Genomic DNA, 21,431 nt, shown 5'->3' with positions numbered 1-21,431 from the left:
GATTACAAGCAAAAAAAGTGAATTTGAGTATATGGGATATGCACTTGCATTGAAGATCATCCATTAACAATATCACGTTTAAATCCACCAATAAAACCCATCATATTTGGCAAATCTAATAAATTTAAGCTTATTTAAAACAACGATACATCAGCGTCATGTATTCATTTTTTGGCAGTTTTAGCAAACCATTCCTCAATGGCGTCAACTTCAGAACTTGTACCCAAGAATATGCAAGAACGATCATGAATTGCCTTTGGTACAAGATCGAGAATACGAGTAGTACCGTTGGAAGCCTTACCACCAGCAGCTTCAACCAAAAGAGCCATTGGGAAGCACTCGTATAGCATACGGAGTTTTGCACCAGGGTAAAGGAAAACACCTCCATAGAGAAGAGTTCGATGCATCTAGACAAAGTAATAGTGATCACATCCATAAAAGTGTGGTATCAGATAGACATCCAGCATTTAATAGTCAGTAATAAAGCAGCTATTTGTAGGATAGGCTTGATTGATAAAACTTACATCGGCCACCATCGAACCAACATAGCGAGCAGAGTATGGAGTAAACTTTCCAACCTGGTTTTCAGATGGAAATTTGAGAGTATCAAGATAGCCTTTGATGGCAGGATCAAAAGAATTAGCATATCCTTCATTGAGAGAGTATATTTTCTTTTTGCCAAGTTTCATCTAAATCATTGTTCAATGTGTTAAATATTGCATTGAACCAGAGATTAGTACTCAATTAAAATGCAATATCATTTATAGCAGAAATACAAATCTTTAAAGTATATAAACCTACATCGCGATGGGTCAAAAGAAATTCGCCGATATTTGGATCTAGTGTGTATCCATTGACGTTTCCGCCCATGGCAAGCACCAATACAGTGCTGGAGCCATACATACAGTAGCCTGTAAAAATTCGAATGTGGTTGGACATTGTAGAATAATAAAAGCTGATTTTAGAACACTAGTCTATGATCAACATTGACCAAATCAGTATCTAAATTAGCCTTACCTCCAGCAATCAACTCGCTTCCTGGGCAAAGTACATCAGCAAGAGTGGCTTTAGCAGATCCATCTTTCTAAACAATTTTAGTCATGCAACATTGAATTTTAAAAGAGTTTAAGAGTTGGCTGCATACATCTGTATATCGCTTGACAAAAATGCAAAATAAAATGGCAAACCAATACCAACCACTTTATAGACACCAAAGATTGTTCCGACAGAGACACCACAATCGATGTTTGAAGAACCATCCAGAGGATCAAACACGACGCAGTACTTTCCGTGCTGGCCATCGCAGTAGATAGGCTCTTCATTTTCTTCAGAAATCAGCAAAGATGCTTTTCCACAGCCTTTGAGCATGTTGATCATGATCTCATTTGAAAGAATATCTAGCTTTTGAACATTTTCTTCCTGAACATTGGTGGTGCCAGTAACCCCAATGCTACAAAATAATAGAATCGAATTAAATCAAAACAAAACATCACATGATTGGATGAAATGGCAGGCACGAATCACCAGACTGATGAAGTTGAAGCCCAATACGATGGTGGATTGTAGAGTATCCATTCAGCATTAAAGCAAGGATTGTAGTGTTAGAATGGCTTACACATTCAGTAGTTCGGCCTTGCGCACAACATTAGAAATCCATTTGCAAGCGGTAGAGATGGAAGCGAGCAAGATCTATAGTCGGATATAAGCGTCAAGTAAAATAAATTCATAGGTATCAATAAGTCGAACAGATCATCAATGCTAGAGCTTTGATATATGCTTGTGGCATAGCATCGTAGTAGAATGGCAATCGTTTGCAAGACTCACAGTTAGATCACCAGTAGCGTCCTTGTGCACCTGCTGGCCAGCAAGTATGTGGGCAGTAAGAGTGACGATATCTGTCTTGAGATCGTCGGTTTCGCCTCCTTTTGCAGCCATAGTCGTGCTTGAGCTCATTGATGGATTGCAATGAACGAATCTGCTGTTTGGTCGTTGCTTGCAAAACACTGCTAGTCACATGACCTAAACTCACCCTGCCACGTGAGCATTCCTTGCCTGCAATTTTACAGCTGTTCCGATTTTACCAGCGAGTTTCTACTCTCAATATTAAGCTCGTCTGGTTCTTATCTAGCAGAGACTTTGTCTAATCTGTCTTTAAATACTATACATACTGATGGATTTTTTTCCTGCCTTTCTGGTCTCTTTTTTTCGACTGGTTCTCAATACCTTCTTTCGATCCATCAAGGTGCGCGGTATTCATAAGATCCCCACCAATGGGCCTGTAATCTTCGCTGTTGCTCCTCATGCAAATCAGTTTGTTGATCCTCTTATGCTCTCTGTCACTTGCGGTCGCTCCGTTGGGTTTCTTGCTGTATGTATTGATTTGCTTATTATGTGCTGATCCCTTGCTCCATCACCCAATTGCTTTGGACTAATCTGTTCAATTCAATTCAATGGTTTTGGTATTTCATTATTTCGACACAATGACCATGAATACTATGTTGTTCTAAATGATCCCTTCACGATTTTAAAATTATACGGACCCGCCCTCACTCTGACGGCTGATATCGCGCTATGGCGCTTTCAATTTTACAAAATATGCTTGAAATCTATATGCATACGTACTATGTGTCCAGGCAAAGAAATCAATGGATAAATTTTGGATTGGTATGCTTGGTCGAGCCATGAAGTCAAGTAAGTGTTTTGATTGTTTAGATTTACAGCCGTATTTCATGTAAAATGGATCACTACTTATCTTGAGCGATTGCTTTGGATATGCAATAGTTAATATTCGTTGTTCTTTCCTATTGCAAATTGACTGTCAATTCTTCCAAACACAGCGTCCATCATATAATGCAATCAGACTAGTTTTAAACCAAAACTGTTCACTTTTGGCATAGCCATACATTGTGCAATTGTCAAATTTAAAACTGAATTTATATATTGCAATTCAGATATTAAACTTGACCGTTTTCAAATCTGTAGACTCTACTTTGTATCCTAGAATTCTAATACATTCGCGATCTAGCCCAGTAGAACAAAGATTGCAGTCTCAGGAATACAACTGTTGTTTCCATGCCAATCACCAAAAAAGGATACAATGTTATCCAGTAAAATTGGTGCAAACTATCGTTTCATGAGACTGGGTGTTTACTGTGTGCCTTTGTACCTTTTTCAGTGCTCCATTTTATGTGAATATGAATCCAAAAACCTATCTCGAAATATACAGTAGATGGCGTATTACTTTGTGATTATACTAATTCTTGGACATCAAGTTTCTGTTGAAAGAGCACAGGATGTCATTTTTTCTGGAAAAGGCACTATTTATATGCCTGATGAGTCTAATCCAAGCTTAATTCATGGTATCAACAGTTGAGTATACTTGTACTTTCGTGGTAGATAGCCTAGATACGGACGCTTGATATTCTTTTTGTTGTAAGCGTTTTGGATAAGTGCAGTACTGACTAATATTTTGAATTTATTTAAACAGCTCAATTTATCAAACAGATCAAGCCAAGGAGTTCGATTTGCTTGCCAAAAGATATGGGCACTGCAGAAGTAGCACAAGTCATTTCAGATACTGAGATTTTACTGTGCAAGCCCATGATTACACCTGGTGCAGTCGCATGTTTGCGAGTCGTGGATGAATCTGGAAACATGCCAGGCACTGTTTACAAGATTTCGCCTCATGTGGACCAGTCACGCATGTTTTCCGAAGTAACTCGTCGTCTCTCTCATAATGGCGCAGTCGGAATTTTTCCAGAAGGTGGTTCTCATGATCGACCAGAATTGCTGCCTCTTAAGGCTGGTGTGGCTATTATGGCCCTTGATGCGGTTGCAAAACACCCTAATCTTCCTTTGAAAATTGTTCCTTGCGGGCTGAGCTACTTTCATGCTGACAAGGTATGTTTTGACTTTCAAATCCAGAGTTGTATTTACGCAAAACGGATCACTTGCATTTATCATGCAGTCACTATTTGGCTTGGATGACACAACAGTTAAAAATGTGTTGTGCCTTTATATTAGAAATTGACTGTACTGCTTCTTTCAAACACAGCGTTCATAATATGATACACACAAACTATAGTTTTCTCATATTGTCAAACTGTGCAAACTCCTCTGTTGTATTCTAAACTTGTACGTTCGCGTCCTAGTTCAAGAGAACAATGGTTGCACGTCTTGAATGCAGTTGCTGTTTCCATGTCAATCACCAATTTTTTGTAGGAGAGTTGGAAATTGAACAAATGTGATTTACTGAAGCTGTGGTGTAAACATTTGTCTAGTGCTCCATTTTATGTAAATATGATTATAAATGTTATTAATTCAACTAATGTTTCATGTCATTGCTTATAGTTTCGATCGCGTGCAGTAATTGAATATGGTGATCCAATCGAAATCCCTTCTGAACTGTTGGAACAATACAAGAATGGAGGAACGGATAAGCGTAAAGCAATTAGTCTTCTTCTTGATACAATTGAAGTCAGCTTAAAGAGTCTTACTTTGCAATCTCCTGATTTCGACACTTTAATGGTACTTTAGTAGCTCGAGTTTCAATCATGATCATTTTGGACGTGTTTGACTGTCGGATATCCAACCAACTAATTTTTGGTTTGGCATGTGCTGAATATCATTCAAATAGGTTGTTCAAGCCGTGCGCCGTCTATATACTCCTGTTGGGAAAAAACTTGACTTGGATCAAACCCTTGCCATGTCACGAAACTTTGCAGAGGTATGTTTTGCAGCGATCTATATATCTACATATGTTTGGCCTTGGTGTGCTCACTCAATCAACTCCCAATGCATACTATAGGGATATATCAGGATGCGAGACAACCCAGAGGTAAAAGCGTTGACGCAGCAGGTTTTGCAGTATGATCGCCTTCTCAAGTATTATGGAGTACTTGATCATCAAGTCAAGAACACCAATATCAGTAGCATGCGGGCGCTGTGTCTTTTTTGCTATCGCGCAGTAGAAATGCTCGTCTTTTTTATCCTTTCTTTGCCAGTGTATGATTATCTTGCTAACAATATATGCACTACTCGGATGGAAATGCTGAGATGATTCTAACACATTGCAATGGCTCCGTCTTTTTTTAAATATGTTTAGTCTGATTTTATTTTCTCCCTTGCTTTTTTTGAGTCGGATGGTCTCTAAAAAAATGGCTGCCGGTATGAATCTATGCTCTGTAGTTTCAATACTACCAAGTTTTTGAAATTTGCTTAAAAGTCGGATCTCTTGAAATTATATTGATTTGCAGCTTTGCTATGGTTGAATGATGAACTTTAATTGTTTGCTTTGATATTTCATTATTTTAGAGGCACTTGCTGGGTCAAGCGTCAAAATTTCTGGCAATGATGTAGTCACCACATGGAAACTCCTTACTGCCATGGTCGTGCTTCCCACTTTATCCACCGTTTATGTTATTATTTCTTATATCTTGGCGCGCGTCTATTTTACATCGTCGTACACTGCCATAGCTATAGCAGTGCTTACTTCTATTACTATTCCTACATTGGGATTTGTCACTATTCGCATGAGTGATATTGGCATGGATATTTTAAAATCACTTCCTCCACTTATGGTGTCTTTGACTACACCAAAACACTCCACCAAGCAATTGCGTGAGGTGCGTGCTGAACTATCAGCCAATATCACCGCACTGGTCTCTGGTCTTGGTCCACAAGTGTTTCCCAATTTTGAAAAAAAGCGCGTAGTATCCCATGACGAAGCGCTGTTGAGTATATACGCTGCACAAAAGATGAGACGTAGCAGTGCTTTGAATGATTGTATCAAAGAATTGCCGCCCAATGTACTGGATAATGATATGCTGTCATCCGTCAATCCAACCTGATTTCTTGTTTCCGCTATTTTAGCAGCTCATGATGTTTTTTGGATATAGGACGAGTTTGATCAGAATTAGTCTGAATCAACTCGACTTGTTCAAATTCAATAAATCATTGCAATACCATACGAAAAAGTGGTTGGCATTTTCATTAAAGACTTGGTTTTACACTATAGCATTGATTTACTCCATACTATATTATGGTATATTAAACAGAAAGTCCGGTCTTGGCTATGATCAAATAAATATTCCCTGCCAGTTTATTCGATGAATTTAAAATTTCTGCATTGAATTTACGGGCTATTCAAAAATGATTTTAACAGCATAAACAAAATAAGTGCCTACAGAATATAAAAAAGATGGACAATATAAAGGTAAAAGCTAGCATGGTCATCGGCAATCGGCTATTCCACCAAGGAAAAAATAAGTATTCATCAGATATCCAAACTACACACGCCTAGAATTAGCGACAAAAGTATCGAGTATCGATTCCCTGTGAATAATCCCATACGATAATGTGTTGATCCTGACTACAACTGACAACTTTTGAGTCGTTAAACTGAAGCTTGAACACACGAGACGAATGTCCTCCGACGAGTTCATGCAACAGCGTGCCAGTATGAATATCCCACACCTTGATGGTTTCGTCATACGATCCGGAAACAATGCGATGCTGATCAAACTGAAGCGTACGAACCAAATCTTTGTGTCCAGTGAGCGTATACAATTGAAACCCAGTATGTGCATCCCATACCTTGATGGTTTTATCTGGTTGACAAAATGGTGTATTAGCAAAATAAATTACTGATTCAAATGCATGTCAATTTTCAGCAAAAACAATAACCTACCAGACGATCCTGAAACAATAATATTGCCGTCAAATTGAACACAAGCAATGCCACGGGTATGTCCAGAAAGTGTTCGAATAAGGAGTCCAGTGCTCATTTGCCAAATTTTAATGGTACGATCTAAATATATAGATATTAGAGATACATCATTGCATTCAACACCAGCCCAAATGTGTAGTAATATATCAAGATATAAATAGATGATTGGTCAATGCCTAATTGTTGAAACAGTAGAATTGATATACAAAAGTATAAATGTAAACCTACCTCCAGAAGCACTTACTATCAACCCATTCTCAAATTGAATAGCGTTGATTGCAGCACGATGTCCATGCAGTGTGCGCAACAATTCACCAGTCTGAGTATCCCAAACTTTGATGGTTTTATCTTTGCTACAAGATACAATGACAGAGTCATTGAACCGCAGATTTAAAACAGATTCCGTGTGACCATGAAGTCTGCGAATAATTTTGCAAGACTTGAGATCCCATACAATAATGGTCGAGTCTGAAGAGCCCGATATAAGAGTATTGTGATTGTACTGCAGACAAAGAACTGAAGCCATGTGCCCAACAAGAGTATTGACACAAACACCGCTCTTCATATCCCACACCTTGATCGTATCTAATAAAGTTTGATGCACATAAAATCAAAGTCAATAGATTGATATTGAGACTCGCGTCATGTAAAACAAGAGTTATACCATCCCGTGATCCAGATATGATTTTATCTTCATCAAACTGTAGGCAGTAAATAGCCTCATCATGGGCATTAATATTTCTTGCAGTGTAGATTCCGTCTCTCCAGTTTCGACTAAGCAGAAATCGTTGATGATAAATGTGCTTCCAATCCAAATGTTTGTATCGATCCAAAGATGTAATATTAGCAGAGTAAAGACTGCTGGTACCCATCAAGTTGGTTAGATTGTGTTGTGGTAACTGCATAGAAAAGTTTGATAATTTAGATTCAATAGCGTTTATGGATGAAGAGAGAGTGTTTGGATTAGGAGATCCAAACATATTTGACCCTAAACTGACACCAAGAGTATGCGGTGTTGGCGAATTAATATCGCCAAGACTGAGACTTTCGTCTTCAAAATTTGTAAAATCTGATCGATGGGTACGAGAACTAAGTGGATGGTGATTGGGTGATACAGGGATAGCGTAGGAAGTGGATAGCATGGAAAGACCGGTAGAACTAGCTGGAGGATCATTTGTTAATGAAGATGTTGATCCAGTAAAAAGTGCCTGTTTGCCTTTCCATGAAGAACCAAAGCAATTTACAGGAGCCATATTATTTCCGTGTCTTGAAGATGCTTGATAAGCTTGCGACGTATCTAAATTTTGAGAGGATAATAGTGTTGTGGGAGTATAGTGATTGTTTGCCTCACTTCCGCCGCAGTTGTCATCAATAGAATTCAGCAAACCTATACTTGTAGAAAAGGTTAAATCTTGATGGGTAGCAGACCATCGCGAATCCAAAGGATTCCATTGCGATAAAGGCAAAGAAAGACCAGAAATGGGAAGTGACAATTTAGATGCAGTGCTTCTTAGTGAGCTTGAAGCAAGAGGATCTGAATTGTTTTGAAAAAACTGCAGACAAGTATCAACAGTTTGAAGATCATTATTTTCGGAAATGCAAGTATTACATGGATAAACAGATGAAGATGCAGCTGGAGAAGAGGCTGCAATTTGTAATGACAATGAAGAGATGGATGATGAATGTGATTGGGATGTGCAAGGAACCTTGCTAGTATGAAAACCCAGCTGAAACAAGAGTTTGTCCAGATAGTTTTCATTAACAGTCCAGCCATTACGAAAATAGGATGATTTCCAAGAAGAGTTTTCAGAAGCCAATGCTCTCCACTTGCGACACACACGGGCAGCTCTCCCAAGAGTACGAGCATCAGTATAAGAGAGAATATGAATGGACAATTCGACAGGCAGCAGTGACACAAAGTCTTTTTGCAACAACGGAGCCAGCCTGTTGGTGACGGACGCCAGAGAATGGGACGACACAGACAAGAGCAACTGTAAAGCCAATTCTAAGATGAAACGTTATTATAAAGTTGATGAGTAGCAACAAGACAACAGACTAACCGGAGCGTTGATCTTCAGACCAAGTCATGAAGACTTTTGCAGGGACTGTCGTGGAGTGATGCTCGTCGAATCCCTCATCGTCCATATTGAACAGTAATGGAAACCCTTTTCCAGTTCACAGCGACCCTTTGATATGGCGGTCGTATTCACGTAAAACGAAGCTGGTTGCGACTATCAGGAATGGCTGATTGCGACTGTCAGGAATGGCTGGTTGCTGTGCGTCTGAAATTGATATTCTTGATATAAACTGCAGCTTCAATCTGAACGAGTTCTTTGGCATGGTCAGTGTATGATCACCAACTTGCAATCGTTACTCTGCTTCGTACAACTTTATTCCAAAAAACTACACGTTTTGAGATGAACTGCATGTCAATCTCTCAGTGTTTGAATAAAACGAGATGGATTAGAGTATGAAGCGTAATAGACTTTGTCAGGATTCAAAGGTTAATATCTAACAAATATGATGGAAATCAGAGCCAATCATTTCATGAGATTAGCCGTTATGGTGCACTTGGCACCCTTATTTAGTTTTATTTTACGTGAACAAGACTCTACCAAAACAAGTGATCAGCAATCAGTTTTATCTTATCATGGCATTTCTTCCTCGTCCAGTTCCTGTTGGTGTAGGTTATAGTGTGATGCTTGCTAGTATCCGAAACACTTGCTGATCCTTGTTCATCCTACTATATATAGGTTTACCCTCTCTTTGGTATCATGGCCTTTGCTACCGGTGGTGTACTTTACTTTGTTGCCCATCTGGTTCGCCATCAGGACGTAGTGTGGTCTCGCAAGTAAGTCTATCTTTGTATCCTGATCGTCAACTCCTTCTAATTTAATTTTCTTGATAGAAACAATCCAACTCCTTTCCAGTCTATTCAGAAAAACGAGACTACAAAACTTTACAACCCAAACGGTTCTTTCGAGAAGAAGTGGTCTAGAAATGCTCTTTAGTTGTTGTCATACTACTACTCATTACCAGTAACGAATAGACTGTTTTACATATGTGCTCACGTAGAATGGAACATTTGTATCCATTCTGTAGTGCTTCAATAAACAATGGTTAATTATTCGTATTTTTATTACAATTGTATTCATGTAAAATACTAAACTAAAATGCATGATAAACAGTCTCATAGCTGGTACCAATCTTACTGGACAATATTGCTTTATAAACTTTAATTGATTGATCTTGATGTTTATTCTTGTACAAAAATAGAAATATTTACATTTCACATTCTTGAAAACATTGCGTGACTGGCATGTATAATTGCATTTCTGAAATATGTTCAACTAAAACTTGTTTGATATTAGAATAGAGTTTCAATAAAAGAAATAATAACGATTGTAACGATTGTTCATTACAAGTGTTATTTTATATGAATACGACCAACAAAATTAGGATTCTCAACTGAAACTTCATTTGACACTGCAATTATCGAGTTTAAAACTAGAACATATTCGACTTTTACAGTTGCGAATATTCCAGTTTTCGATTGCAGTCTTGGGAATGCATGCCAGTCACCACAACTGTCTAGTAAACTGCCAGTCATTTACATTCTTCTATTTTACGTGAATACAACAGTAGATTCCAGCAATTGTTCTTTCTACAACTTCAATGGTTTGGTCAAGAGTCGTACTCGCTCCATCACCGAGTGCATCGTTTCTCTTTGCTAGAACGCACTTGTTTCGTACTTTACTGAAGCCAACTGCACTGCTGATATTCATCCGTAGTCCAGACCGCTGGCTGTCAAATTTCATTGGTTTTGCTCCTACTTCTAATCTGTTAATTCCCTCAACCAGCTCATCTGCTACAAATGGCCTATCAAGTCCAAAAAAGTATGTCTTTCCAACTGTCATTTACTGTTGTTTCTTGTTTTCTAAACTTGCTCCCATCTCTGTTCCGACTTACTACTATGCCCTGCAATATCTTTCCATCAAATTTCAATACTGACATTGGCTGTAATACTATGTTGTTTCAATCCTTAATGCTCTTTGATAAAGCTGTAATGTACCGATTTCTTTGTTTAAAACCCAAACTGTATCGACTGCTTCTCAAGGTGCGACTATAAAAAAGTATGTGATCTCGGTATATAAACTTCAATTTTCATTGTCCAAATTACATAATTTATTACCATCATTATCAGATCTGTAATCACTGAATCGGTTATCAATATAGTATATCTCAAGGTACTTTAACCAAAACACCTGCCCCATTTGGAAACAAGTCAATGAAACCTCTTTTTCAAAAGGTTCAACTTAAATCCTTTCCTGCTTTACGTTTAAAGAAACCGACAGACGATAGTTTGAAGACTGCCGTGAAAGACTTGTCGACTATCAAGATATCTACTGAAAGTTTAAAAAAATCCAAAATACAGCCTAAATCGTCTGCTTCCAAAAATCTTACTAGTGACTTGATCGGCGAATCTTGTGCTATCTCGAATAAACAGGCAATCGCATGTGATGAAGCAAATTCAACCACAGCTCATAAATTCATGTAATATTGACTTTGATTTCACAACTCATCTTTGCATCTACAACTATTCTGACATGCTCAATATTGTTACAGAGATCCGTCAAAATATAGCAACATTGAGCTAATGAAAATGTGCAAGGAAATGGGGCTTAAACAAAACGGACGCAAGAAGGATATTGTTACCAGACTCAATGATTTCATCAGTCTTCAAACTACACCCCTTTCAAACGCATCAAATCAAAATCAATTGGCTACTCAACACATTGTGTCTGCACTTACCAATCTACAGTCGAACTGTGTTGATTTGAGCCGATACACAAATGATCAGCTCAAAAAGCTATTTTGTCATATTTATTTTGGACATGCTCAAACTAGAAATTCGATAGTTGGACTAATCCATAAATCAAGAATGCACGCAGTATCTACTCTTAAAAGGGCTGAATCTAATGCCAGAGCTACTAGGACTTTCACAGAATCCATGCCTGTGTGTGATACCAACATCAACCTACACCGATACTCCAAAATTCAACTTGAACAAATATTCAATCATATAGATTTCAGTTGCGCAAAGCTTAAAACTGATGTTTTGGCAAAGATTTCTGGTTCAGAAATGACATTTGACGCAAAGAAACAAGTATCTAAATCTGTGGATCTAGCATTAAACCCAACAAATGACTTTATCCATACTGAGCTATCCGTCGCTGACTTGAGCAAAAAGACAAAACATCAAAATACTTTTAATAATAGGTACAGTCATGTTCAATAGCACTTGATATTGCTTTAATGCATTCAGTTTTATTTTTATAAAGTAACATTCGTTTACTCAAAAAAATCAGATTTCAAAGCATAGATGAACCACTATGTAATTTTGTAGAAAATGCAAAAAACAAAACCATTCCTTCAAATATCGATCAGAATTCCAAAGGTCTTGCCATAAATCAAACAAAAAAATCGGCATCAAAAAGAGGTTTTAAAAATGCACCTATTGATACCACTATCATACATAAACCTGAAACAATTAAAGGTATAAAAAAATCTAAAACCTTAAGAACCAGCAATGAAACCAATCAAGTAAAGTCAGATGCCCCGACTGAAAAAAAACCATCCGATATCTATGATCTAGACCGGTAATACACTTGTATTTTCATGGTTTGCAATTTACTTGTTGATTGATTGTAATTTCATATTAAATATTGGCTTAAATTTGAAATATCGCACACCTACCACTTGCTGTTAGCAAACAAATCGATAAACCCAAGAAATTCGACCTTTCTTCCACTGGCTCAAAAGAAAGGCTAATAGATCGAACCAAAGGTACAACGACGTTGTTGGAAAGCGTAGTATAGACATTACTATTTATATGGAAAACTCTGTACTAATTCACCTGATAATATTTTGAATACATCTTGACCAGATTTAGACTCTGAAAACAATTCATTTTCACAGGATAGCACACTTCACTCATTAAAAAATACCCAGCCAATCACAAATAACAATCTTGAACCTGCCGTGTATGTTTTAAATTGCTTGCCATTTTACTCTATAGACCAATTAATGTGTTGGTTTTATGATCTTATAGCGACTTGTCTTCCAAATCATTGCTTGAGCTCCAGAAAATGTGCAAAGAAAGAGGACTATTTTATTCAACAACCAAAGCTAAGCTTGTGGAACGTATAGTAGCGTACGATTCTGAAAGCGAAGACAAAAAAGCAATCATGAGATCCCGTAATCTTGGCATTCGAAATAGTATATCTCCAAAGTCCATCGAGGCAAATACTGCAGCAAAGGCGTTTATTTCTAAAATTTCATTTAATTCTCCACCAATTGATTTTGAAGCATTGAAGTCCATAGGGTAAATGATTACTTTTGACATGAATGTGTCTGGTTTGTGGTTTGAAACTGACTTGTAAAATAATCAGTATTGATAATCTCAAGATCAGTAATCTTGCTCCACTTTGTCGCCATTTTGGACTTCCGGGTACAGGTCTCAAATCTGAAATGATCAAACGACTCAATGCACTACAAAAAGGAGATATTAAAATACTACCGTACAAGTCTGTTCTCGCAATTGATATAGGAACAGCTAATTTAGGATTTGCACATGTGAAACTTGAACCCAAAGAAAACTCAAGTTTACTTGCTACTAGCAAATTATCTGACGATGCATCAAAAAGAAAAAGGGCATCTAATCATCAAATGATTCCAACTATTAAAGATTGGGGTCATCTTGATCCAAACCTTTCTACAAGATACCATCCGCAACTTTACGCAAACACACTTCAGCAACTTCTTGATCAGCGATTGTTTAAAAATGATGTACAGACAGTGCTTGTTGAGCGTCAGACACTTCGTCCAATTGGCCCTCGAATGTCTATTCCACATGCCATTTTGCAAACCAATGCGTTTGAGGGGATATTGATTGGCATGATGACTGAGCGCGGTCGTGCACAAAACCTTTCCATTCACTCCATTAGTCCCAGTGCTGTGTCTGATCATTTTGAGCTTCCTGCTGTTCGAGATCACTTGATGAAGACATCTGCTAAAGCCTCTTGTAACAAGGCAACACCTTTGGCCGATGATTCAGAAACTGAAAACACTACCATGCTAAAAGCACCTTTCAAAAAGTCGAACATTCAAAATATGTACAAGTACAAGAAGCTGGCCTCGATTAATGTTGTAAAGTATCTGCTGGACCGTGGCTTTGTTATTTGTTCATCCGATCTGCGTTACATGTTTGACCACTCGCCGAAAAAAGATGATTTGAGCGATAGTCTACTAATGGCTTTGGCTCATATTGATTGGTGCATGGCTGCTGAAAAGTTTGTGTCGTTTAAATAATAGTAATAGACTGCCACTATCATTATGTTTGATTTTCCGCCGTATTCACGTAAAATGAAACACTTGTATTTATGCATCGACTGCCTCTTGCTTTTGAATAAAAATAGTTTAATGTTTGTTGCGCCTTGCCACTAGACATTCTCAATTCTTGAATAAATATGACGCTTATTGCAGACTGTATGTGTAATCAAATGATTCTGATTTGAAAGTCATAAACGACTTTTTGCAATGATTATTCATGCCGATTGATAATTATTGAATTACAATTGTATTCATGTAAAATACTAAACCAAAATGCATGATAAACAGTCTCATAGCTGGTACCAATCTTACTGGACAATATTATTTTATAAACTTTAATTGATTGATCTTGATGTTTATTCTTGTACAAAAATAGAAATATTTACATTTCACATTCTTGACATTCTTGAAAACATTGCGTGACTGGCATGTATAATTGCATTTCTGAAATATGTTCAACTAAAACTTGTTTGATATTAGAATAGAGTTTCAATAAAAGAAATAATAACGATTGTTCATTACAAGACAATACAAAAATGTTTCATTTCATATGAATATGGCTGTAAACATATTATACATCCACGTGACGACCAACTGTAGCAATTAGATTCAATAGTTTAAATACATTGTTTGATGCGTCTGTATCTTGGCAAATTCAATGTACGAGCGTAGATATATCCCCGTTTACAATAAAAACAATATAATTATATACTGTTTTTTGACTGAAAATACGATTCAAATTCAAATCTTGAATACTATGCTATCAGATTAGTGTATGGCATCCAGTCTCGTTTGTCGTAAAATATTTCTATCTTGGATAGATAAGCAGAATCTACCCGATAACAACCTTTGAAAAAGGTCAAAGTATAAACAAGGTTTTTATGTAATAAATCCATATTGATTTGGAAAAATAGTGTCAGACATTGTAATAAATAATGTATGATGGTAAAATCTGTATTATTTTATTGCCACGTGTAATTGGTCCAAAAACTCGAAATTTAAACTTTATTTTTATCACAAAAATAATCATATCTACATAGTCATTTGATAACCCTAGTAATTATGGTGCAGCTTCAAATGATGACATTTTTGTCTATTTTCATCATCTCAGTCACATATATCATGTCTGTGGCTGCAGACAGTAGGTGTACGAATCCCACTGTACGAAAAGAGTTTCGTGAGCTAAGCGAAAATGAGCGACAAGCCTATATCAGTGCAGTAGTTTGTTTGCACAATTCTCCAAGTAAAATTGCTGGTGTTGGATCGACGTCACGGTTTGATGATGTAGCCAGAACACATTTGATGGTTTTGGGAGCTGCCCATGCATCTGTAAGCTGCATTGATTCAGCCACGTGTTTATGGCATGTCATTGAGATCTAGTCTATATACTCATACTTTTAAATCATTTAATGTATTTTTGTTAGGCTACTTTTTTGCCATGGCATCGCGCTCTTATCCACGCTTATACTGTTGTAATGAAAGAGGACTGTGGCTACACTGGCCCCATGGTGTAAGTCCAATGTATTACAAATGATACTCCACATAATTAGGTTTCTGTCAAACACTCAACTTTAAATCATTGTTAATGAAATATGAAATGATTGATTATTTTAAAATCTGATCTAGTTACTGGGATTGGTCTGTGGATTCTCAGGCACTTGAGCAGTCTCCACTCTGGAGTCCTTCCTACTTTGGTGGTGACGGCGATCCCAAAAACTCTTATTGCATCAGCACTGGCCAGTTTGTCAATATCACGACGACTTTTTCTAGAAAGTCGTGCATCACTCGCAGACTAGGCGGGCTAGACAATCTCGGCAGTTCATTCAGTCCTGAACTTATCCGATTGATCATTACCACTAACAAATCCTTTCCAAATATGCACGGAAATATTGAATGGGGACCCCATGCCAATATCCATGAAGGCATTGGAGGTACCATGGCAGATGTCAGTCTGAGTGCAAATGGTAAATCGCGATTACTGCTTTCAAATCCTATTTTTAAATTGGTGAATCATGATGTTGGCTAATGTTTAATTTTTTGGACACGGTTTGATATCATATAGATCCTATTTTTATGCTACATCACTGCAATGTTGATCGACTGTGGTGGATGTGGCAGCAGTATAACCCAAATACTGCACTAACATATAGTGGAACACTTTCGAATGGAAGTATAGCTTCTGTAACTCAAATAATGGATATGTTTAATCTCTTGAATGTGACTTGGACTGTGGAGGATGTGCTAAACAGTACCAAAGGCAGTCCACTTTGCTACGTGTATAGCAATTCAATTGCTGGAGGTGTAGATGTACAAAGTGTATCTATCGCACCATTGCCTACAAGTGTATCCACCACACCACTGCCCACAAGTGTATCCACCACACCACTGCCTACAAGTGTACTCGCCTCAACCACCACTTTACCCATTTCCTCCAATGTGATCATTTCTACCCCTCCTGTGATTTTGACTTCTACGTATTCTGTTCCGGTCGTGCCGGTCTCAACCACGTATACCAGTCCTTCGTTAGCGTCTAAAACTAATGACCCAAATGCCAAGGGGGCTGTTAAAAACTCTGCTTGGGAGATCAACCACGAAAGCTTGATGATTGCAGCATTAGTGCCATTAGCACACTTTTGGCTATAGATTCTCAGCTTTATTGCTGTATGAAGGTTGAAATAAAAGTACCGATTGGTTCTAAACAAGAATGATGTAAATTGATTTCAGATTGGTATTTGTTCATAATGTTTGCTACATTTGTTGAGCACATGGTATAATAAGTAATATTTTGCTTGAATATTTAACAAGCTAGTTGATTAAACATTGCTGGTTGCCGACAACTTTCTCATGCAAAACTCGAGATGAGAATAGCGATTTTACAGCCATATTCACGTAAAATAAAAGTATAATAAATGGTTAGTTTACTGGACAAGATTGTTTTTGAACTCGTTAAAGTTGATTGATTTCTGTGCTCATTCTTGTATAAAAATACATATGTTTGCATTTCTGTTCCAATGCATTCCACATTCTTGACATTTGTCTGACCTTCAACTTTCCTTTCATTCAGAATACTGTGATTGGCATGTATAATTGCATTTTTGAAATATGTTCAAGTAGAACTTGTTTGATATTAGAATAGAGTTTCAATAAAAGAAATAACAACGAATATTCAACTATTATTTCAAGTCATTACAAAAATATTTCATTTTATGTGAATACGAATTTTAAATAAAAATCACTTTCAACTCGACTATTAGTTGCAGGAATGGGCAAGGACGGTGGATTTCTAACAGCAAAAGCCATTTCGAATCGCATCAAGGCCAAAGGTCTACAGAAACTGCGCTGGTATTGTCAAATGTGTGAGGTATACCCAATGCACTTGATAGAGTACAAATCAACTATAACCACTCACAACTGTATATAGAAACAATGTAGAGATGAAAACGGATTCAAATGTCATTGTGCATCCGACGGCCATCAGCGTCAAATGATGCTATTTGCTGAAAACACTCAGAGCTACCTTACATCTCATTCTGAGCAATTCCATTCCGACTTTGTCAAGCTGCTGTCTGGAAGGTACGGCACTCGCAGAGTGTTTGCTAACCAGGTCTATCAAGAATTCATATCGGATCGTAACCATCTTCACATGAATGCTACTGTGTGGATGAGTCTTTCTGCTTATGTCAAATACCTTGGTAAAGAAGGCATTTGCGAAGTAGATGAGACTGAAAAAGGCTGGTATATCAAATGGATTGATCGAAGTGCTGCTACATTGGCACGACAAGAGGCCGTATTGAAAAAGGAAAGGGCCGAGAAGACAGAAGATGAGCGGGAGAGGAAGCTACTGAATGAACAGATTACAAAAGCACAAGCTGGATCTGCTGCCATTGAAGAGGTGGGTAGACTGGAGTTGGTTTGTATTGATCTCTATTCTTTATTTCAATAGCATTCATATCTGGATAAAGCCTTACTAACCTTTTTATTGCTCATACTCTTTTAGCAATATACAGACCTTAAGCGCGAGTCGAATGATCAACCGATTAAACTTCAACTTGGTGCTTCCTTATTTAAACCAACAGTAAAGAAATTTGAACCAAAAAAAATAAATGCGCTTGCTGCTGCATCCAAAAAATCTGCAAGTGTTTCAAAATCTCTTGGTAGTGCTGTACCATTCAAGCCCGAAGTTGTCAAACCTTTGTCGGCAATGGAGCGAGTCATTCATCAAGATCAATTGAAACGGAAGCGATTTGGAAAAGACCGAGACGATTCATTAGCACAGGATAAACGATCGAGATACTAGAAACCATAATATTCACCAAGAGATTGTCATGACCTAGCGTGGTTGGGTCTAGTTACTATTTTAAATCCACAATGTACGTGAATGGAAATAAATCTTTATTTATATATGCATACCCAATGTTCCTGCAGATTGTCCAAATGCCACTCCAGACGATCCAGTGCTAGGTCTATGCAAAGCCCGTTTGGTTCGTATGGTGTTGATCTTGTTTGTCAGCTATCCAATCGTTCAATATAGGCAATGAGTATAACCGTAATGGTATCGTGTCTTGATGAATGATCATGCAGCGGAATCAACACAATGATCAAGAAACAATCAGCTCTTGTTACATACCTCGTTCAATGAATGCGATCCCTTGGTCAAGGCGGCCAATAGTGTCATGACCAATACATCATTGTAGTCCTACAAGTGGATGACGATTAGTTTAAACAAAATCAACCCTTTAAACAATAGTCTAAACAGAAACCAAGCAACTTACCACATTGAATTCATTGTCAAAATCATTTCCTTGAAGCGTTGGTAAACGATTACATAGACTTGAAATCTGTCGCAACAAAGTATGATTTTTTGGCAATACACCTGCAATGCATTCATTAGTATTGCATATGCCAATTTACTCGTTCATATTGCATATGCACAGTTTACCGTGTTCCACATCTTGCATGTATTGCACGAGTGCTTTCACACGAGACTGTAACATGCAAATGGCATTCTGCTGCCCAATGAGGTGAGTGGTTACTAACAGGTTTTTATAAAAATTAAATACCATCCGTCTCGTTCGTATCTAAAACCCAACACATTACATTTAGACTGGCCTTCCTCGCTGGTTTCATGAGCCACATGCTCAATGGCCAACAGCTCTTCGTCACTGGTTTCAATCTTGAATTTAGACTTGACAAATAAAGTATGTGGAACACCATCAACAATATCCACCAACGACTCGTAAAATGTGATGGGCAACTCTATGGCAGGAACATCCGATGGGATGAAATGCATTTGAAGAAAGAGCGGTGCATCATTGTGCTGGCACATCTATTATTCCACAATGGATCGGTTTAAAGCCAAGATGGGTCAATCTTGATGAATATTCATGTTTGGCCCATCACAGTCCAATGAGACTAAAGTACAGCGGATGGTGGTTACCTGTTGATGGATATAGATCTCAGACTGTGTTGGAGTCATGCCTGTCGAATACCATCCCAGAAAATCCATTGTTGGATAGACTTGCTTGTCTGATACAATCCAAGTAATGTCATTAGCCGATACAGTCCAGTCAGATCTTATGGATGGCTTGGCAAGCATCAGTGACAAGATATTGGCTGGATTCAAGACTTGCTATCCATCAGCACTTGAATACACTCACATTGATCTTGCTTGAAACTAAAATAAGACATATCCACAATAGTCTGGCCGTCCACCAGCGTACAGGGCAGTTCAAACGAGTTGAGGATCTCCACCTCACGACCGATTTGAATGCCAATCAGAGCTCCAATAACTATCATTGTTCAAGAGTCACATCAGTGCTGATACACTGCAAACATACGATACAGTCATGTCCAACCTTGATGCAATGCAATGCTGCTGTCTGTATTTTCAGTCTGCATCCTGATCCGAGTGTGCTGGTCCGATATATTCAAAATGACCAGTGGATGAAGAGTAATCGATAGTCCAGAAGATGAAGGAATACAAGCAACAACATTCTCACTCGAGTCTGTTCTAGTGCTGTTTTCTGGTATACCTGATCCAGTGCTATCTACTTCCATGCATTCCATCGTTGTAGATTTGCAGATTTGAAATGTAAAGGAAACCTCGTTCATTGGGATTTTAAAGTATTGCCTTGCGTATATTCATATGTGCTCCATCTCTAGAATCTTTAAACCCATTCGCAATATTCGACTGACCCTTACTGTTGACGTATAGTTTTTGGTTTAGATAAGCTTGCAATTTGCTATTGTCAAGCGTGCAACTCGATAGTTAAATCCATTCGACATACAAGAGCGTATATTCACTTATTATACGCCAATTAAATGGCCACTAAGTGCAGTAGAATAGAAGTAGGAGTAAAAAAGTTACAGAATATGTTTATTAGCAAATATCAAAGAATCAACGTTTATTGAATGATGAACATTCCACTTGGAGTCCTGATTAAAGCCAATTTACAGCCATATTCACATAAAATGAAATATTTTTGTAATGACTAGAAATAATAGTTGAATATTCGTTGTTATTTCTTTTATTGAAACTCTATTCTAATATCAAACAAGTTCTACTTGAACATATTTCAAAAATGCAATTATACATGCCAATCACAGTATTCTGAATGAAAGGAAAGTTGAAGGTCAGACAAATGTCAAGAATGTGGAATGCATTGGAACAGAAATGCAAACATATGTATTTTTATACAAGAATGAGCACAGAAATCAATCAACTTTAATGAGTTCAAAAACAATCTTGTCCAGTAAACTAACCATTTATTATACTTTTATTTTACGTGAATATGGCTGTAAAATCGTAGTTTAATGAGCCAGCTACGGATTGATGAAGGATCGTACGCTCTTCGTCATAGATATGGATTGATGAAGGATTATAATCAATGGTCAATCAACTTTGAATTTGTAATTCAAAGCTCGGCTTTTATTCATATCCAGCACTCCATCATCCATGTCTGCCAATTCAAAAGGAAACAAGGACTCTGCTGATACTGGCTCTGGCTCATCTTCACCATTGTCTGGTACATCCACTTTTAGACCTTATATTGCTGGTATAGGTGCATCTGCTACTGGGTCTGCTGGCATGAGTGGACTACGAGATATGGTTGCTGCTAGACAACTCTCGACTACTTCAACTGCATCTACTATATCTGCTCCTCCTCCAATGCCTACTCGTCAAAAGAAACTGGTAGCCTTTTATTATTAAGCTCGAATACATTTGAATGATTCAACTTATAACCATCATTTATATATGCAATAGCCTCCGTCTATACCTACTCGGCCACTATCAGCAGCAAGCCATAGCAGT

The 21,431-nt window shown here is 37.7% G+C and overlaps 8 protein-coding genes across 8 annotated transcripts; 5 read left to right on the top strand and 3 right to left on the bottom strand.

Annotated features, from left to right (window-relative positions):
• Positions 1–132: 132 nt before the first annotated feature.
• BATDEDRAFT_16722 (fructose 1,6-bisphosphate 1-phosphatase) lies at positions 133–1,946 on the bottom strand. The gene is made up of 7 exons (XM_006678842.1): positions 1,825–1,946; positions 1,616–1,689; positions 1,198–1,450; positions 1,018–1,084; positions 802–911; positions 525–689; positions 133–407 (listed from the first exon to the last, which is right to left on the bottom strand). Exons 1-7 carry the CDS (start codon positions 1,933–1,935, stop codon positions 165–167), a joined length of 1,023 nt encoding a protein of 340 aa, XP_006678905.1. The 5' UTR covers positions 1,936–1,946; the 3' UTR covers positions 133–164.
• A 224-nt stretch (positions 1,947–2,170) lies between these two features.
• Positions 2,171–5,849, top strand: BATDEDRAFT_11637 (uncharacterized protein; the record flags this gene model as incomplete). Its single annotated transcript, XM_006678818.1, has 9 exons — positions 2,171–2,368; positions 2,634–2,691; positions 3,273–3,368; positions 3,488–3,900; positions 4,351–4,527; positions 4,637–4,726; positions 4,808–5,004; positions 5,105–5,166; positions 5,314–5,849. The coding sequence occupies 9 exons, from the start codon at positions 2,171–2,173 to the stop codon at positions 5,847–5,849; spliced, it is 1,827 nt and encodes a 608-aa protein (XP_006678881.1).
• Positions 5,850–6,303: 454 nt separating this feature from the next.
• BATDEDRAFT_11439 (uncharacterized protein) lies at positions 6,304–8,649 on the bottom strand (the record flags this gene model as incomplete). The annotated part of the gene is made up of 5 exons (XM_006678791.1): positions 6,304–6,608; positions 6,689–6,808; positions 6,956–7,312; positions 7,392–7,585; positions 8,462–8,649. Coding segments are annotated over 5 exons (1,164 nt in total), but the record flags the coding sequence as incomplete, so codon positions are not given.
• A 728-nt stretch (positions 8,650–9,377) lies between these two features.
• Positions 9,378–9,738, top strand: BATDEDRAFT_88731 (uncharacterized protein; the record flags this gene model as incomplete). Its single annotated transcript, XM_006679246.1, has 3 exons — positions 9,378–9,410; positions 9,481–9,578; positions 9,636–9,738. 3 exons carry the CDS (start codon positions 9,378–9,380, stop codon positions 9,736–9,738), a joined length of 234 nt encoding a protein of 77 aa, XP_006679309.1.
• Positions 9,739–10,402: 664 nt separating this feature from the next.
• Positions 10,403–14,173, top strand: BATDEDRAFT_88669 (uncharacterized protein; the record flags this gene model as incomplete). The annotated part of the gene is made up of 9 exons (XM_006679245.1): positions 10,403–10,623; positions 10,964–11,281; positions 11,354–12,007; positions 12,070–12,284; positions 12,342–12,387; positions 12,498–12,574; positions 12,675–12,771; positions 12,840–13,112; positions 13,180–14,173. 9 exons carry the CDS (start codon positions 10,403–10,405, stop codon positions 14,096–14,098), a joined length of 2,820 nt encoding a protein of 939 aa, XP_006679308.1. The 3' UTR covers positions 14,099–14,173.
• A 1,068-nt stretch (positions 14,174–15,241) lies between these two features.
• On the top strand, positions 15,242–16,762 carry BATDEDRAFT_88732 (uncharacterized protein; the record flags this gene model as incomplete). Its single annotated transcript, XM_006679244.1, has 4 exons — positions 15,242–15,448; positions 15,544–15,629; positions 15,746–16,083; positions 16,182–16,762. The coding sequence occupies 4 exons, from the start codon at positions 15,242–15,244 to the stop codon at positions 16,760–16,762; spliced, it is 1,212 nt and encodes a 403-aa protein (XP_006679307.1).
• A 604-nt stretch (positions 16,763–17,366) lies between these two features.
• Positions 17,367–18,525, top strand: BATDEDRAFT_36990 (uncharacterized protein). Its single transcript, XM_006679085.1, has 3 exons — positions 17,367–17,480; positions 17,541–18,011; positions 18,117–18,525. The coding sequence occupies exons 1-3, from the start codon at positions 17,382–17,384 to the stop codon at positions 18,414–18,416; spliced, it is 870 nt and encodes a 289-aa protein (XP_006679148.1). The 5' UTR covers positions 17,367–17,381; the 3' UTR covers positions 18,417–18,525.
• BATDEDRAFT_36989 (uncharacterized protein) lies at positions 18,493–20,176 on the bottom strand (the record flags this gene model as incomplete). The annotated part of the gene is made up of 8 exons (XM_006679084.1): positions 18,493–18,629; positions 18,747–18,815; positions 18,892–18,992; positions 19,059–19,151; positions 19,217–19,445; positions 19,557–19,645; positions 19,777–19,908; positions 19,975–20,176. The coding sequence occupies 8 exons, from the start codon at positions 20,174–20,176 to the stop codon at positions 18,516–18,518; spliced, it is 1,029 nt and encodes a 342-aa protein (XP_006679147.1). The 3' UTR covers positions 18,493–18,515.
• Positions 20,177–21,431: the final 1,255 nt, after the last annotated feature.

Source organism: Batrachochytrium dendrobatidis (genome assembly GCF_000203795.2).
Source record: "Batrachochytrium dendrobatidis JAM81 unplaced genomic scaffold BATDEscaffold_6, whole genome shotgun sequence".
Classification (NCBI taxonomy): Eukaryota; Fungi; Chytridiomycota; class Chytridiomycetes; order Rhizophydiales; genus Batrachochytrium; species Batrachochytrium dendrobatidis.
Note: the sequence above shows the minus strand (reverse complement) of the source record. Positions and strands in the feature narration are given on the sequence as shown.

What these genes read in the sequence shown, in the direction of transcription:
- BATDEDRAFT_16722 (XM_006678842.1), bottom strand. Translation starts at nt 1,935, where the DNA reads ATGGCTGCAAAAGGAGGCGAAACCGACGATCTCAAGACAGATATCGTC. An exon ending in TCTTTGGTGTCTATAAAGTG is followed by an intron (nt 1,085 to 1,197) that starts GTTGGTATTGGT and finishes AAAATTGTTTAG; the next exon opens with AAAGATGGATCTGCTAAAGC. An exon ending in AAGCGAGTTGATTGCTGGAG is followed by an intron (nt 912 to 1,017) that starts GTAAGGCTAATT and finishes GAATTTTTACAG; the next exon opens with GCTACTGTATGTATGGCTCC.
- BATDEDRAFT_36990 (XM_006679085.1), top strand. Translation starts at nt 17,382, where the DNA reads ATGGGCAAGGACGGTGGATTTCTAACAGCAAAAGCCATTTCGAATCGC. An exon ending in GGTATTGTCAAATGTGTGAG is followed by an intron (nt 17,481 to 17,540) that starts GTATACCCAATG and finishes AACTGTATATAG; the next exon opens with AAACAATGTAGAGATGAAAA. An exon ending in GATCTGCTGCCATTGAAGAG is followed by an intron (nt 18,012 to 18,116) that starts GTGGGTAGACTG and finishes ATACTCTTTTAG; the next exon opens with CAATATACAGACCTTAAGCG.